The following is a 14794-nucleotide window of genomic DNA, read 5'->3' as shown; positions in this document are numbered from 1 at the left end:
GACCTTGAGATACCCAAAACCTATTTTGAATAAAAGCAAAATATTTTGGTATTATTCTCAACATTTTACCAAAAATACTACAAAAATAATAAAAATATGCCAAATAGTATATTTGGTATATTGATATAGTACCGCATTCAAAATATACCGTAGGCGGCACAATATACCAGATTGTCAGTCAAAGCAATTAAGACCCCTAGTAAGTAGTCGTCTTTGCCTATATAAAAGTATCTCTTTAATAACTTTGACAGTGAGTGATGGCAAATATTTAAAACAAACTTGATCTGCGAGCAAACATAACATGTGCTATAGAAAATAATAGCTCTATCTCTTAAAGTCTCTGAGATCTAGGTGTTCATACGGACAGATAGACAGACAGACGGAAGGACGGACATGGCTAGATCGTCTTGGCAGTTGATGCTGATCAAGATACTTTATAGGGTCGGAGATGCCTCCTTCTACATATATTTCCTGTAGGCACAAAAAAATTAAAGAAATGCAAATTTAATTGTATGCCAGCTGAATTAATGGCTTGCCCACACACATAGTACACTTTGTACAAGAAGAGACAACCACCATTTTCCGGACTATGCAAAAGCATAAAGAGGCTGCAAGTGGACAGCGCCTCTAAAGGGTTTTTTCAGGTAAGTACTTTCCACAGCGACATGACAGCATATGTTGTTTATAAACTTTCTGTTTATGCATAACTTTGATAACCCAAAATTTTGTTTGAGATTATTCGACGCAATTCCCCGAAAGTATCGAACATATGCTGCAATAATTGAATTCTCCAAAGTGCACTTTATTGGTTTTGTTGATTATAAATTTGATATGAACAACAATATTACCCCAATAAATTATTTTTATAACTTTACTACAAATTGATAAAGTAACTCAGTATAATTTTGGCATTCAAAAAACAATTATTTCATGAATTAATTGCAAGCCTTTCAAAGCCTTGGTACATTTTATTTATATTTTTAAAAAACTCAAACGAAATATATGAATTACAAAATTAACTTATCAGAATGTATATGTATTTTGGATTTACATATATTTCAAGCAGAAATTGAGTAATTCTAAAATGAGAACGAGTTTCTATATTAATTAGTTTCGCGAATACAAATTTAACTAATCACAATGTATACATACTACATACATACATATGTATTTCGCATTTATATTTCAAGCAGAATTGGAGTTAATTTAATTCTTTTTTTAATTGTTGGGAGATAACACCTAAATGATTGCATTATCAAAATTCAAGTCTAAGTAACTGGAAATATGTAGAATTTAAGAATTCAGAATTTTAAAATATTAAAATATATATAAATTTACCAGAAATTGAGCGAGTAGAATCTTCTTTAATTAAACACCTTTCTAAAGATTTAAAATCTTTAGTTTAGTAAATTTTTTTGGGAACTAAATGAGTTAAAATTCTAAATAAATGCATTGACAGATATCAGGTGTAAGTAACTGAATTAAATGTGACATTTTTCTTAGTTAGAGTTCTTACTTTTTAGTAGGGAAATATTTATTAAAATTTTTGTTTAATTTAAAAGTGTATTTTTCAATACCCATTGGTATGATATTCTTGCTGTGGCTCTTCAAAAATTGGGATCCACATGGAGACGTCGCTATTATGCAGCTCAGTTGCGCAAGTTCTTGGAAGTGTGACTACGTTTTGGCATTATTAATGAATTAAATGGCAATACTATATAAACGAATATGGGATTGTTGACAACGATGGCAATGTCCGATATGACTTTACCCCCAACCTTTTTACGCAATTTGCCGACGTCACTCTTGATAAAGAAAATGTGGCAAGAAAACACAAGCTCAAATAATTCTAATTGCAATGCTGTCCTATCTAAAAATATTAATGGAAGTTTGTGAACTAACTGATGTTGAGCGTTCAATATACATTGAGAAAGACACTGGTAAAAGTCAAGAAGATGATATGAAACTGACAATTGGAAATAAAAACTCCGATAGTGTAAACATGATTAGCGAAGTAGATTCGGAATTAAACATTTTGGAAAAAATCGAATGTCAAAATAGTTCAATTCCCCAAAAGAAGGAGAATATATATATAAATAATAAAGAAATTCTGGAAGTTCTACAAGAAAATGGAGTGGAAATCGATGAGAGTTTCAAAAATTTATTGAGACACATTGGTGAGGTGGATTTCGTTAATACAAATGTAACCACTGAACCATATATTTCAAATCTGGAGAGTGGACTTTCAATTGAAATCGAGGAAAATTAAGATACAACTTCTCAGTCATCGCTCCTGCAATTTCAAAATGAAACAACTTCACAGACATCGCTTTTGCAATTTTCAATGAAAAGAAAGTTGTTGGAGGATTGTGACCGACAGGTGAAATGGTTGAGAATCACGTGTGATTAATTTATGTTATGCTAGCACATAAGTTACAATATTTTCAATTGATAGATTATTTATTTAAATAAAATTATAAATATAATACATTTCATTAAATGAATTGTGAGATCGTCCAATTTTTGTTTAAGCTTTCCAGAACCTTATTATTTATATATAATTTAGTTATCGCATAAGTTAATGCATAAGTTATTGTTGTGGTAAGTCATTTTTTAATGATATTTTTCATTTTTACAATTTGGTAAATTCGGTCTTTAAAATCTTTAAACTATTATGAACTCATAATATTTGCGTTATATAATAGCATCCTAAATTCCTCCTGGAAAGTCTTTGCGATAATACTCATATTGTGGTAATTGTAGCTTATCAACTTCAAAATGGCAAATAAGAATTTTTTAACATAAGCTCGCGTAAAACCACATACATACATAAATATGTACTTTATTTATCGTGCATAAGCTCTCGAGCTCTCTAAATGAGCACAGTTAAATCTCTCATGGTTGTACAAGCACTGCCCCTGAGAGACGAAACTACTCAAAATGTCATAAGCAAAAGGTTCGCTACGGAGTGTATTCGTCAAGAAGGCTTCACTGTAATAAGAAGTATAAATGGAATGTCGAGAGCAATGGTAACGCAGTCTGAATTGTGAGCTCAGTGAAGACTTTTGACATTATGATTATTCGCATAATCCTTGTAAATTTGGTGATTCCGTTTGTTATCTTATTATGCAATGGGTACTGTTTTTTTGAGTGCCCTTTTGATAAAAAGTGTCTTAGACTTAGTGCAATGTGTAATGGAACGAAAGAGTGTTCTTTTGGCGAGGATGAGTTACATGTTAAATGCAAATATCCCATAACTAGATCTAGTCCTAGAACTTTCTACTGTGCAAACGGAGTGCCTATCGCTGATTCTCAAATGTGCAATAAAATAATTGATTGTATCGATCAATCTGACGAGTCGCCTGCGATCTGTAACGAGGAAGAAATACAGCTTGACCTCCGAATTCAAAATTCGAAATGTGAAAAGTACGTAATAATTATATTTAAATTCGCATGACAGCAGCGATAACAAAAACAAAAACCATTTTTCATTAACACTTAGGAAAATAATACTTACTAATATGTGCACATAGCTGATTTTCAGAAATATATATACAAAAGTGTAAAAAAGTAAAGTAAGAACAAAAAAAATATTACAAATTTAAGGCATTGAAAGATGTAGAGAAATAAACAGCTCTGAATAGCGGCTATATATGGTAGTACACAAAATTATGATTGATCATTGAATATTTTTTAATCTAAAAAACGTATGGTAAAGAAAATAATAATAATAATAATAAATAAATTTCAATTTAATTACATAGAACCGATTTTTTAATTTAAAGTAACTCTTTATCTGTGAATTTTGTGAGTGATTTTAAAAACTCTGACGATTTTACCAACAGCTTGGTTAAAAGTTACACTAAAACATAAATGTTATATAAAAAGCTCTATTATTTCCATAAAATGTGTTTGACTTGTGATTAAATGAAATTTATGTATAATTACTTCAATTCGGTTTTCAATGTCCCCATAAACTCTTAGAAAATAATTTTTTTTTAAATAGAGTGTTCCATAATGAATTAAATTACAATATCATTCATAATGAATAAGAGAGAAATCTCATTGAGCTGTTAATGATAACCATATCTAATGCGGAGACTGGCAATTTCGAACTAAATATGTTATAATCACATTTGCTTGATTAAACGATTTTGGCCCCATGTGCTAATTGAGCGAGAGCAATACATCGTATAAAATTTCCTGTGGATAGTTGACTTTTATTTTTCTCTTTTATTATTTTCGGCTCTTTTCATTGTCTTTGACGCTGAGTGTATCGTATTAGGTTCAGAGACAGACTAAGGCTGCTTATATATAACTCGAAATTTCAAAACATTTTAAAAATATTGTTCTTTTGTATGCTGGGAAAGGCCACATTTCTTTCGTGGCTCTTCAGAAAGGAAGCACTGAAGATCTATTGAGGTAGACCTTAGAGATAACTTTGGCTAATACTCTGGTATATTTTGTAGAAAAGATTTTATTAAATTTAAGATTTTATTTAAATTTCAATTTATTTCATTTTAATTGAATTAATTGATAATCAATTCTAGTATGCGGACGAAAAATGTTCGTTGTCCGATTGTTGTGCAGAATGTGACAATCACATTTCTTCAAAATTAAAAAAAAAAAATAGTGGTTATGAATTTTGCTTAATTGTTGATGTTAGTTATTTATTTACTTACAAAGGTTAACACTATTACTATTACTAAAGTGGCTACAAAGGCCTTCAGCTTAATTGTTGATGTTATTTATTCGTTTTAAATGAAGATCGTGAAAGAGTATTCTGCACTTCACTAAAATGTACACATACGTATATGTATTTGAATACTTGTGGTAATTATTTAATTTAATTTATTTATAGATTTCAGCTCTCATGCCAAGCTTCAACCCAAGACGATTGTATTTCCGCGGATAAAATATGTGATGACAAGTTCGATTGTCCGAATGGCCGGGATGAATCTATAGAGATGTGCATGCAAGTACTTAAGCATCCCCATTTCCAGTGTGGCAATGGAAAGATCATCTATAATAGTAGTCAACTGTGCGACAACAAATATGATTGCCTCGATGGCTCTGATGAGTTGGAAACTCATTGTAAAAAAAAAGATAAATGGGAATGGAAGCCGGCAGTTACATGTGCAGAGCCTAAGGGAAATGGTTTAAAATTTACGAGCAACACAACAATGTATGCTAAGAAGGAAAATAATGAAACGCATTATTTTGTCTATGCAAGCGGTGTAGTTCAATTGGAGTGCTACGATTCTTATGAAGTCTTCGAGGGCATAAGCTGGAATGTGTGCACGATTGATGAAAATGGAAATGGAAGATGGTTACATAAATTACCAAAATGTGTGGAAAAAATGGACAATCGTAATAATTTAATAATTTAATAATTTATTCGGGATCGTTAGTACAGGTCAAAGCATGGACACAAACGAATGCACTAGTAACGTTAAAATCAATAGTGTTGTGCATAAAAGTACAGTTGCCTTTGTGAAAAAAACTATAGACACAATTTCTAATAGATGTCCCAAATAATTTATCAAAATTGATAACCATCACTTATACAGATTTCATAAAAAAAGAAACAAATATTTTGGTAATAAAATTAAATTCGTTGCGTTGCCTATAATACTTTGACTTCTTAGATTTAGTATAACATTTTGTATTTGTACAAATCTAAACTCAAATCAAATAAATATATACAAATACATACTGGCTAAAAATATATTTGATTTTTAACTCACACTTATTTATCTAGGAGCTGTCTAGAAATTAAATTGCAATGCCAAAAATGCGCAGATTACTCAATATGCTGGAAAGATTACGAAAAGTTCCTGTTAAGCCGAAGTTAATTGCATAATTGAAATCGGATCGCAAGGAACCGATATAAGAAATATTTTAAAACGACAAGCGAAACAACAAACCGTTGTACAATAAGGTAATCTGGCAAAATCTACAGCATTTGCCGAGCGTTTGCGAGGGTCACGAGCAGCCCCCAATAAGAGGACACGTGAAATTAGATATAGCATCCGACGGACCCCTTGGCCGATGTACTAGATATACAGCGATTTATCAGCGATTCGCTGCGATGAATGTGCCACTTGAGGCCGTTAGCGAGATGGCAGACGCATTGATCGCTGCCGATTATATGGGAGAGCGAAGCATGGGAATTCATCGTCTGCCTGCGATTGTTAAAGATCTGCTCAATTTGAGAGTATTATTGGTTAAGTCGAGTGAGCTCGACTGTGAGATACTTGCTACTCATTTTGAGTAAAAGCAAAATATTCTGATATTATTCTCAAAATATACCACAAAAATGCTAAAATATGACAAATAGTATATTTGGTATATTTACATACTGATGCATTCAAGATATACTATAGAGTGCACAATATATCAGATTGTCTGCCAAAGCATAAAAGACACCTAGAAAGTAGACGTTTTTGCCCATGGACATGGCTATATCGTATCGGCAGTTAACTTCGATCAAGAGTATATACTTTATAGGGTTGAAGATGGCTTCTGCTTCTGCTGTTACATACTTTTCATGCCGTCACAAGCTTATAATATCCTTCTACCCTAAGGGAAGCGGGTATAAAAATTACTGTGCAGCAAATTTCTGTTACTTTGAATAAATAAAAATGAATAAAATTCAATAAAAAACTTATGCAAATTTAAAGAAAAAGTTCTTTCAACTGCTTTCCATACATTAATTAAATATGAGAACGTCTCAAGCCAGGATTGCTTGGTATTTATTATTGCAATATATCAATGTTAGTGGCTAGTTGAACTATTGCAGACAGTTGCTAAGATATGAAATTGCCAATTGACGAAATTCACCTCTTGCTGCGATTAAATTTCCATGATGCCCAAGGGTCAACTTACCCGGTTGATGACTATAAATCCAACTCAAAGACCGATACCTATCAGACGCGCATCTCATCGATGGCTGCCTGTGGCACTTGCTGCTGCTGCTGTTGCTGATGCTGTGAAGCAGCTGTGGTAGAACTCATGCCGAGACTTTCGCCATGGCCGTGCACCATGTGGCCATGGGCATGGGCATGAATGTGCCCCTTCGAGGAGCTGGGTGCACTGCTGACGCCGCTGCTGCTGCTGCCACCCGATGGCGTCTGATCGAGCAGCACGACAGCCCCAGGGTTGTTGTTGGCGTTGCTGCTACTGTTGCTGTTGCTGTTGCTGCTGGTTGTCGTTGTCGTCGAGGAGGCGGTGCGCAACGGTGGCCGTGGACCGCGTATATGATGCGTCTGCATGCCAGTTAGCACGCTTCCATTACCCTGATGTTTGCCAGCTTGCTGCTGCTGTTGCTGCTGCTGCTGCTGATATTGTTGTAGTTCTGCAATGGGAGGGGGAGAGGAGAGGAGAAAAGATGTAAGCTACTTATTGCATATATCCTTATGCAGATGTCGGCATATTATCTAGCTAATATTTATTGACGAACCGCATCAGCAACACACAACACACAACACACAGCAGCAACAACTGCCTGACAAAAGTCAATTTGCAAACAGCAACGTCAACCATTAGATACACATCGTCATCGTCATCGTTGCCATTGTCATCGGCAACGACATCAACATCAACATCAACATCGACAACGTCATCGACAGCATTATTGGGTCTGCTGCGCTTTTTGTGTGCCACTCAAATGCCAACCCTCAGTTCATGTCTCGCATGTCGTTCAACTCATCAGACCGAATGTGCAAATGTGTGCAGTTATTGACGCTGCTAATATTTTGATGTTTTCTCTAGCGCTACAAAACCACCGCATGTCAAATAACATGCTACCCACTCTTCCCTTTCCTTTGTCCTTCACATGCATATGTATAACCGCTATGCTCATAAATAATATCTACGTAAACATGTGGGTGTGTCGGTTAATTTGTTTGCCTGCATTGCACAAATAGAGCGTTTGCACTTTTATTGCATTGCTTGCTAAAATGACAAGTCATTGCTGTCGTCGCAGTCCCCTTGCCTATCTTAATGTTTGCACTTGCAAAAGAAATACATTTTCTAGCTTTTCATAAGTTATGGATTTCAAATAACATCACCAAACAAATTTATTGCGAAGAACTGTACTTCTTGAATAAATATTTGTATTTAATCTATCATTTTATATTATATGAAAACAGTTTCATTAAAATATGTAGCAATGCTGTTTTATTTGCATTATGAATGCAATTAATTAAATTAAATTTCTTGCAGTTAAAACTTTATATCGATACATAAAAATTAATACATTCAGTAGTGAAATTAAAATCTATAATTTCTATATTACTGTATTTATAAATTTATTTATTTAAATAATAATCGACAAATTTACTTATTGAGAAATTCAATTTAAATATTTTAACTAAGCTGTCAAAATATTTTATTTTTTCATGCAAAAATATTTTAATTAACCAAATCAATTGAACACTTGAGTCAATTATTATTATTTCTTGCAGTTAAAATTGAATATAAACATATATTAATTTGTATATTCAGTAGTGAAATTAAAATCTTAAATTTTTTGTTTTTTCAGTTATTTAAATTAAATTTCTGGCAGTTTAAATTTTATTTAATTAATTTTAATATATTAAAAAAAACAGTTTCATTATATTAACGAATTGTAGTTCTTTTATTTTTATTATGAATAGGACTTTTTACATAAAATTCTTTGTATTTAAAACATATTTATTTATATGTTCAATTAAATTAATATCATTGAGCTCTATTTTGCATAGTAATCTGAATATTATTTCTCAGCTAAGACTATTAAACTTTGCGTTTTAAGCGCCATTTTTTTTTGCTCTCAATTTTATTAAAAATGTAATAAACTTTAACTAATAACAGTTTAAGCTCCTTTTTTGTTAACAAGAACTTTTCTTTGCAAGAATAGCTTAAAACAAGCTTTGAAGGTTCTGCTAAGAATAGGTTCAGAACAGAAAAAATATATATACATATATAATTAATAAAGTCCAAGCAGGTGCATCGAGTGCTTAAATAATTTAGCTTACGCTGTAAGTGAAGGTGGGAATTCGCTAATTAAAGATTAACCAGTAGTTCAGCTAATTCACTCGACAGTTACCTTTAGCAGCAAGCAGGAAAGTTGGCATGAAATTTATGCCGAGATACGGCCAATGTGCTTGGCCTTTTATTATGCCCAACTAAGCTGCTTGTTGGCTGTTTACATTCATAATTTCATTGCCTCGTTTTCGTAGAAGCTCACTAACTCAATGAAGGAATGTCTGGCGCGTTGGACGCACACTGGAGACCATTCAAAGTCAATGGCTGCTGGCTTATGAGTGGCAGCCTAGAAAGGGACCACAGTCAAGGTGACCACGAGAGTCATGCCGTGTAAGATCAAAGCTTTGCCAAATGGCTGAGGCTTTACATTAAGTAGCGGCCTTTTTGGCCAAAATCCACAGTGGCATACAAAAGCGCTCACACACGTGCTGCCTAAAATGCATAATAAAGTATATATGGTTAAAGGGAAGTAAGTACGAGAGTACATGCGCAATTTCCCTTTGGGGGCTGCCCTCAATTCTGAATACGAAATTAACAACGGTGCGTATGCGTAATGCGAAATGAAACCGGACTGTTTCATCTGCGGGTGTGCGTGTGCGTTTGTGGAATATAATGCAATAAATTTTCAATTTTCATGCATTTCTCTTCTGCTCTGTTCTCTGTTGTTTTGCTGGTTTTGTAATTTTGTTTTTTTTTTGTGCGGTGGCAACGTGAAGTGAAGCAAATCTAATTTATATGCACATCACTTATACGCAGTACTGTACAAATGCAGCAGCGACTTGAATGCATTGTGAAATGCTGTTACAATTGCTCATACGCTTAATAGAGACTGGCAAATGTTGCGCCACATTTTTGGCTGTCCATTGCATGTAAATCAAAAAGCCAAGCAGACGCGCTCCAAATTATGTACTCGCATTTTTCCACTCCCGAAATCCGTTCAGCGGATGCTGATTAGTATGAAATGACAAGGCCGGAAGCGATGCATGCATAACTCAACTTGACCGCAGCCATGGGACGTGGCTCCCGCGAGTTGCCATTAACCAGAGAGACCTATGTGGCATTGTGGTCATGCTGCCAGTGCTGCCCATAACCAAACAGTCAAGTGCTGCAGCGCAAGTGCAGCCAAATGTGCATTGCAAATGTCCCTTAAGAGCAAGTATATTTCTGTGCGCGTGTGTGTGTGTTGTGCATTAATGAGCACGTTTATTTATTGCTCTTTTTTCTGTGATTCTTAGCTGACTGTTTTGGGTCTTATCAAAATGGAGCATGGATTGCATAGCAGCAACTCTCACCACGTCTGCCTCATTTGATCAGAGCCTGCAATTTATGGCCCAGAGATAGTGAAGTGTTTCATTGAACATCTGCGCTTAATGAGCGACATCATTATGGTCGATAAACTACATGAGCTCTCGCATATAGACAATCATTTAGACACTTGATGATTTCTATTGAGCTTATTCACTATAATATGTTCAACACGTCGATAAGATTAAGCAAAAACTTTAATTTAAATTCTCTTTATATGTTGATAAGCTTTTAAAATAAAAATCTTAAGTTAGTAGTACGCAATTACGGAAGTCTACATTTAAGACTGTAAGCTTTGCATAATTTAAAGGGCTTTATCGAATTGCTCTTAAATTAAGAACTTGTGCTTGCAATTATTTTCATAAAAAAATATAAATTTGAAGTCCGAAAGGGATTGATTGAAATATTATATATTGTAGAACCCATTGAACTGTTTTTTTTGTTGGTGTAAGTGTTTTAACAATCAAATATCAATATAAATATCAATATCAATCAATATTTGGTTGGTTATTTATTTGAGTTGTAGCTTATAACCAAATTATCCAGTTGTCCAACACAAACACTAACTAAATTCATTAATAAACAATTGTTTATTGCGAAAAGAGACGACGTGTTTATTTCGTTCGAGAGTTCAAGATTCAATTGGCTTTCAATCGAGCGAATCGATTATATAGTTTTGACTGAACACAAACATTTAAGATGATAAATTAAGCAAAGACTTTTATGAAAATGCTTCTAATATTTCAAACGACTCATTAAATAAATTCATTACATTTATAAATATTTTTAGTTTATTATAAGTTATATGTATAAATTATTTTTATGCTTCAATTTAATTTATTAAAATCACAAATCCTTTTCATTCTCAGACAGTTAATTCATACTTTGATTAGTGCCTTTATCCCAATTCTTGTTTTTATTAACACATACCCAAATATTGATCAATTCTCTTCTTTAAATAAAGTGCGTATTTATGGAGTATTTTTTATTACCTTTTGCAAAAATGTTAGGACATATGTATTTGTATGTTTTAGGTTTAACTTTTATGGCTTTATTCAGTTTAATTAATGAAAATCAATAACCTTCTGTAATAGTAAAATAAAGTCGGCTACATTTGATTACATTGGTAATTTATCCCGGTTCTAATTTGTATTTGCTCATTTTAGATATTTGTAGAAATTAATTTGCTTTTAGATTTATTTCCGATGTCATCATATTTTCGTATTACATAATATAATAATAATTTAATATGCCCAGCATTTTCGATGAAGGATTTGAGGACCATAGCCCGCTAATGCTAATGGCATGCAAATTAGCAAACATTGAGGCAAACTGTCGAATATCCGACCCAATTGGTTTTGTTTGCAGTGGCAGTTATATAAATGACTCTATGTCATGCCAGATTAGCATACAATTTAAAGCTTTTCAATCAAACATAAATCACAGCAAGTGATTGACCTGCTCTACGACGTCACAAGCAACAACATCGTATGCTTGAAAAGTTTGTGCAACTTAGCACAAAATTGTTCGTACTAAATCAGATAGAGGTACTGTGTCTTAGAGAGAAGGGGTGAGAGAGAGAGAGAGAGAGAGAGGGACTAAGAGAGGAGAGGAATGGAGATGTGGAAGCAACAGCATAAAAAGTCTATTTTTCAAAATGCAGTGGGAAGAAATCAAACGGATATCGAGGGAAATTTATGTGCGTCTATTTAGCATTGACTCGGGCATTGAGCGCACGAATGAACAAATATTAAGTATACGCAGCGTGCGCTGTGCCAAATCAGGCGAACGTATCTAAGATGCATGTGTGTCAGTGTGTGTGTGTGTGTGTGTGTGAGCGAACGAGCAGCACAATTAAATTGGATTTATGGCGCGCGTGATTGCAAAATGAAGTTAATGTACATACAAATACAATAGCCAAAAAAAAAAGCGAAGAGAACTTTCTAGGGAACTTCATAAGAAAAATGGTTGTCGAACTTTTTGAGTGCAAGGAAATCGTACCTTGTTTGTCATGTCATCAATAAACAGCAAACGAATAGCAGCAACAGCAGCAGCAGAGAGCATCGCAGCAGCAAAAGCAAAAGTAACAGTACAGAAAAAGACTCAGGGGTGAAAGCAAGTTGAACGAGCATATTAAAAAAAAGGAAAAGGAAAAGTAATATACGAGAATGTTCTTTTTTTTCTCCTTGCGCCAAGGAAGTGCCAAGGAAATGGAAGTCGGTACGCCCAACTGGACATATTTCTGTTATAAGCAGCAGCTCCTGCTACATTCAATTGAGCAGTGAAGCGCATCAATGAAATATTTATGAGTGTCACCATGTAGATTTATGTATGTGCCTTGAATGTGTCCGAGCTAAAGAACGAATTGAAAAATTTATTAGTTGGATTAGCCGCTTCATCTTCAGCTTTAGCTTCGGCTTCGCTTCGAATACTGCTCCAGTTGCTATCAACTTATTTGAGTTGTCTCGCAGCATGCGCTTTATGGAATAACTCGATAAGCAGCACAAGTTTTCACAAAAAGTTTTTAATTAATTGATGATAAACAGAGCACAGTTGAGTACAAGAATTTAATGCTTGAAAAGCAAAACTCTTCTACGAATTATAAATTCATTTTGCAATAATACTTCGGCTTAATCTAGTTTGTGTACTTGAAGTTTTATACTTGAAATGAAATCGATTTATGCAAATGTTTCAAGCGTTCATTTACCTCTTGATGCACATTCACAATTAATACAAATTCTTTAAGCTTTAAAAATTTTTCGTTGTTTAATATACAAAACTCTTAAAGGAATTTTCAGTACGATTTGCTCTTATCCGCAATTTAAATATTGTATAAAAAATATTCCATTTTAGTTAAGAGACAAACTTATTTAAGGATTTAAATTACTTTAAGTGCAATTGATGTATGCAAATATTTCTAATATTTAATTACCTTTTAGATAGTCAAATTTTTAGTAAAATCGAATTTTGTAGACCTTGTTAATCCATAAAATTCTTACACAAATTATGAACAAATTCTACTTCCAAATTATGGAATACCTTGACCTTTTGGTTAATTTTTGAAGAAAATTCGATAAATAGACTTTTTTACATACAAGTAAGCTTTTTAGTGTCAGTTTAGACCTAAGTGTGCTAAATAGCTTGAAGTAAAATTTATGCATTCAAATGTTTAAAGTGCTCATTACAAATTTACTTCTTTAGTCAACGTCTCAATTAAATTAAAAGTCTTTAAACATAAAAAATGCTTTATTGTTTAATATGTAAAGCGCTTTACCATAATTTGATTTCGTGTTGCTCAAATTTTTATAATTAAGTTATAATATTCCTTGTTACAATTGCAACTAAAAATTTCGAAATAAATTTATAGGTCAACAAATGACGTTGATTCAATTTAAGCAAAAAAAGAGACTATTAACAAAGTTATTTAGATTTAGTAAAGCAGAATGAATTTGTGAATTAGGTAAATTAAAGACTCAAGGCTAAAAATAGTCGAATTTATTTCAACGTCGCACAAATTTCGTGGATTAATTTTAAGAAGGGTTCTTCACTTGTTTTTATAGCAAATGAGAGCAGTAAACTTTTTGAAAGGAAATTAAATCAAAATATTTGTAGCCTACAACTTACAAGCACTCTTGCTATAGTACATAAATACTATATATGTCGAACGAACCGCAGCCTTAAAGCAGACCCTTTATTACGCCAAATTGTGTGGCTTACTGGGGCCACAATGTACATTGGTTCGCTGTCATCGTTGACCACTAAGGATGCCCCAATGTGGATGTGAATGTGGATGTAGGCTTTCCTTCTGCCCGGGCAATAAAATAATATTGTCTTATCTAACTAGCTGCGCAATGCAGAGCAACAATGGAGTACGAGATTTGGAATTGGGACTGCGACATAACAAGACGAGAAAAGGGAAAGTACGAGGCAAAACTATCATCCCCTTGACAAAGAATGAACCACAACTACATGAAAAGTGACATTTGTATGCCCCTTGTTCGGTCAGTCATCAAAGTGCAGAGAGTGTGAGATGTAAAGCAAATAATAAAACTAAGGGAAAAGCGTAAGCGAAAGCGAAAGGAAAACACAAAACTGCGACATCACAAGCCACAGCAAACGCAAAAAAAGATCGAATACTGAAAAGATTCAATGTGGAGGCTCAGAATACATTTTTTTTATTTTTTTGTTTTTTGTATTTTTTTGTTGTGGCTCCAAAGAGACAGCAAACATATGTTGAGGGCGGCGGCATAAATATGGCCACAGACTGGGATAGAGAAGGATGGAAACGATGTGGTTAGGGGACAAAGGGGACGACAAACTTGATTGAGGGAGGCGGCAAGAGCTCCTCTATGCCTTGGCTGCTTTGCAAATAGATTTTTCATCATCTTTTTCGTTTTTGTGCTTTTGCTTTTGTCTTTTCCTGCAGCTTGGCCCGGCTCGGCGCACACGGCGTATGTGT

At 33.8% G+C, this 14794-nt stretch overlaps 1 protein-coding gene across 9 annotated transcripts in view; it reads right to left on the bottom strand.

Annotated features, from left to right (window-relative positions):
* The window catches only part of LOC132785051 (neuroligin-1), a 76870-nt gene that overhangs the window by 20513 nt on the left and 41563 nt on the right, over positions 1 to 14794 (bottom strand). For 8 of the 9 annotated variants that reach the window (XM_060791016.1, XM_060791019.1, XM_060791014.1 and 5 more), the window contains exon 12: positions 6889 to 7357. The exons of the other annotated variant lie outside the window; for it this stretch is intronic. In XM_060791016.1, coding sequence (XP_060646999.1) covers positions 6930 to 7357 — 428 coding nt within the window. In that variant the 3' untranslated portion in view covers positions 6889 to 6929. The remainder of the gene's footprint in view (positions 1 to 6888; positions 7358 to 14794) is intronic. 9 annotated transcript variants of the gene reach the window in all.

The sequence above is a fragment of the Drosophila nasuta genome, chromosome 2R, assembly GCF_023558535.2.
Source record: "Drosophila nasuta strain 15112-1781.00 chromosome 2R, ASM2355853v1, whole genome shotgun sequence".
NCBI classification, from domain to species: Eukaryota; Metazoa; Arthropoda; class Insecta; order Diptera; family Drosophilidae; genus Drosophila; species Drosophila nasuta.
This window is presented reverse-complemented; position numbering and strand designations above follow the sequence as displayed.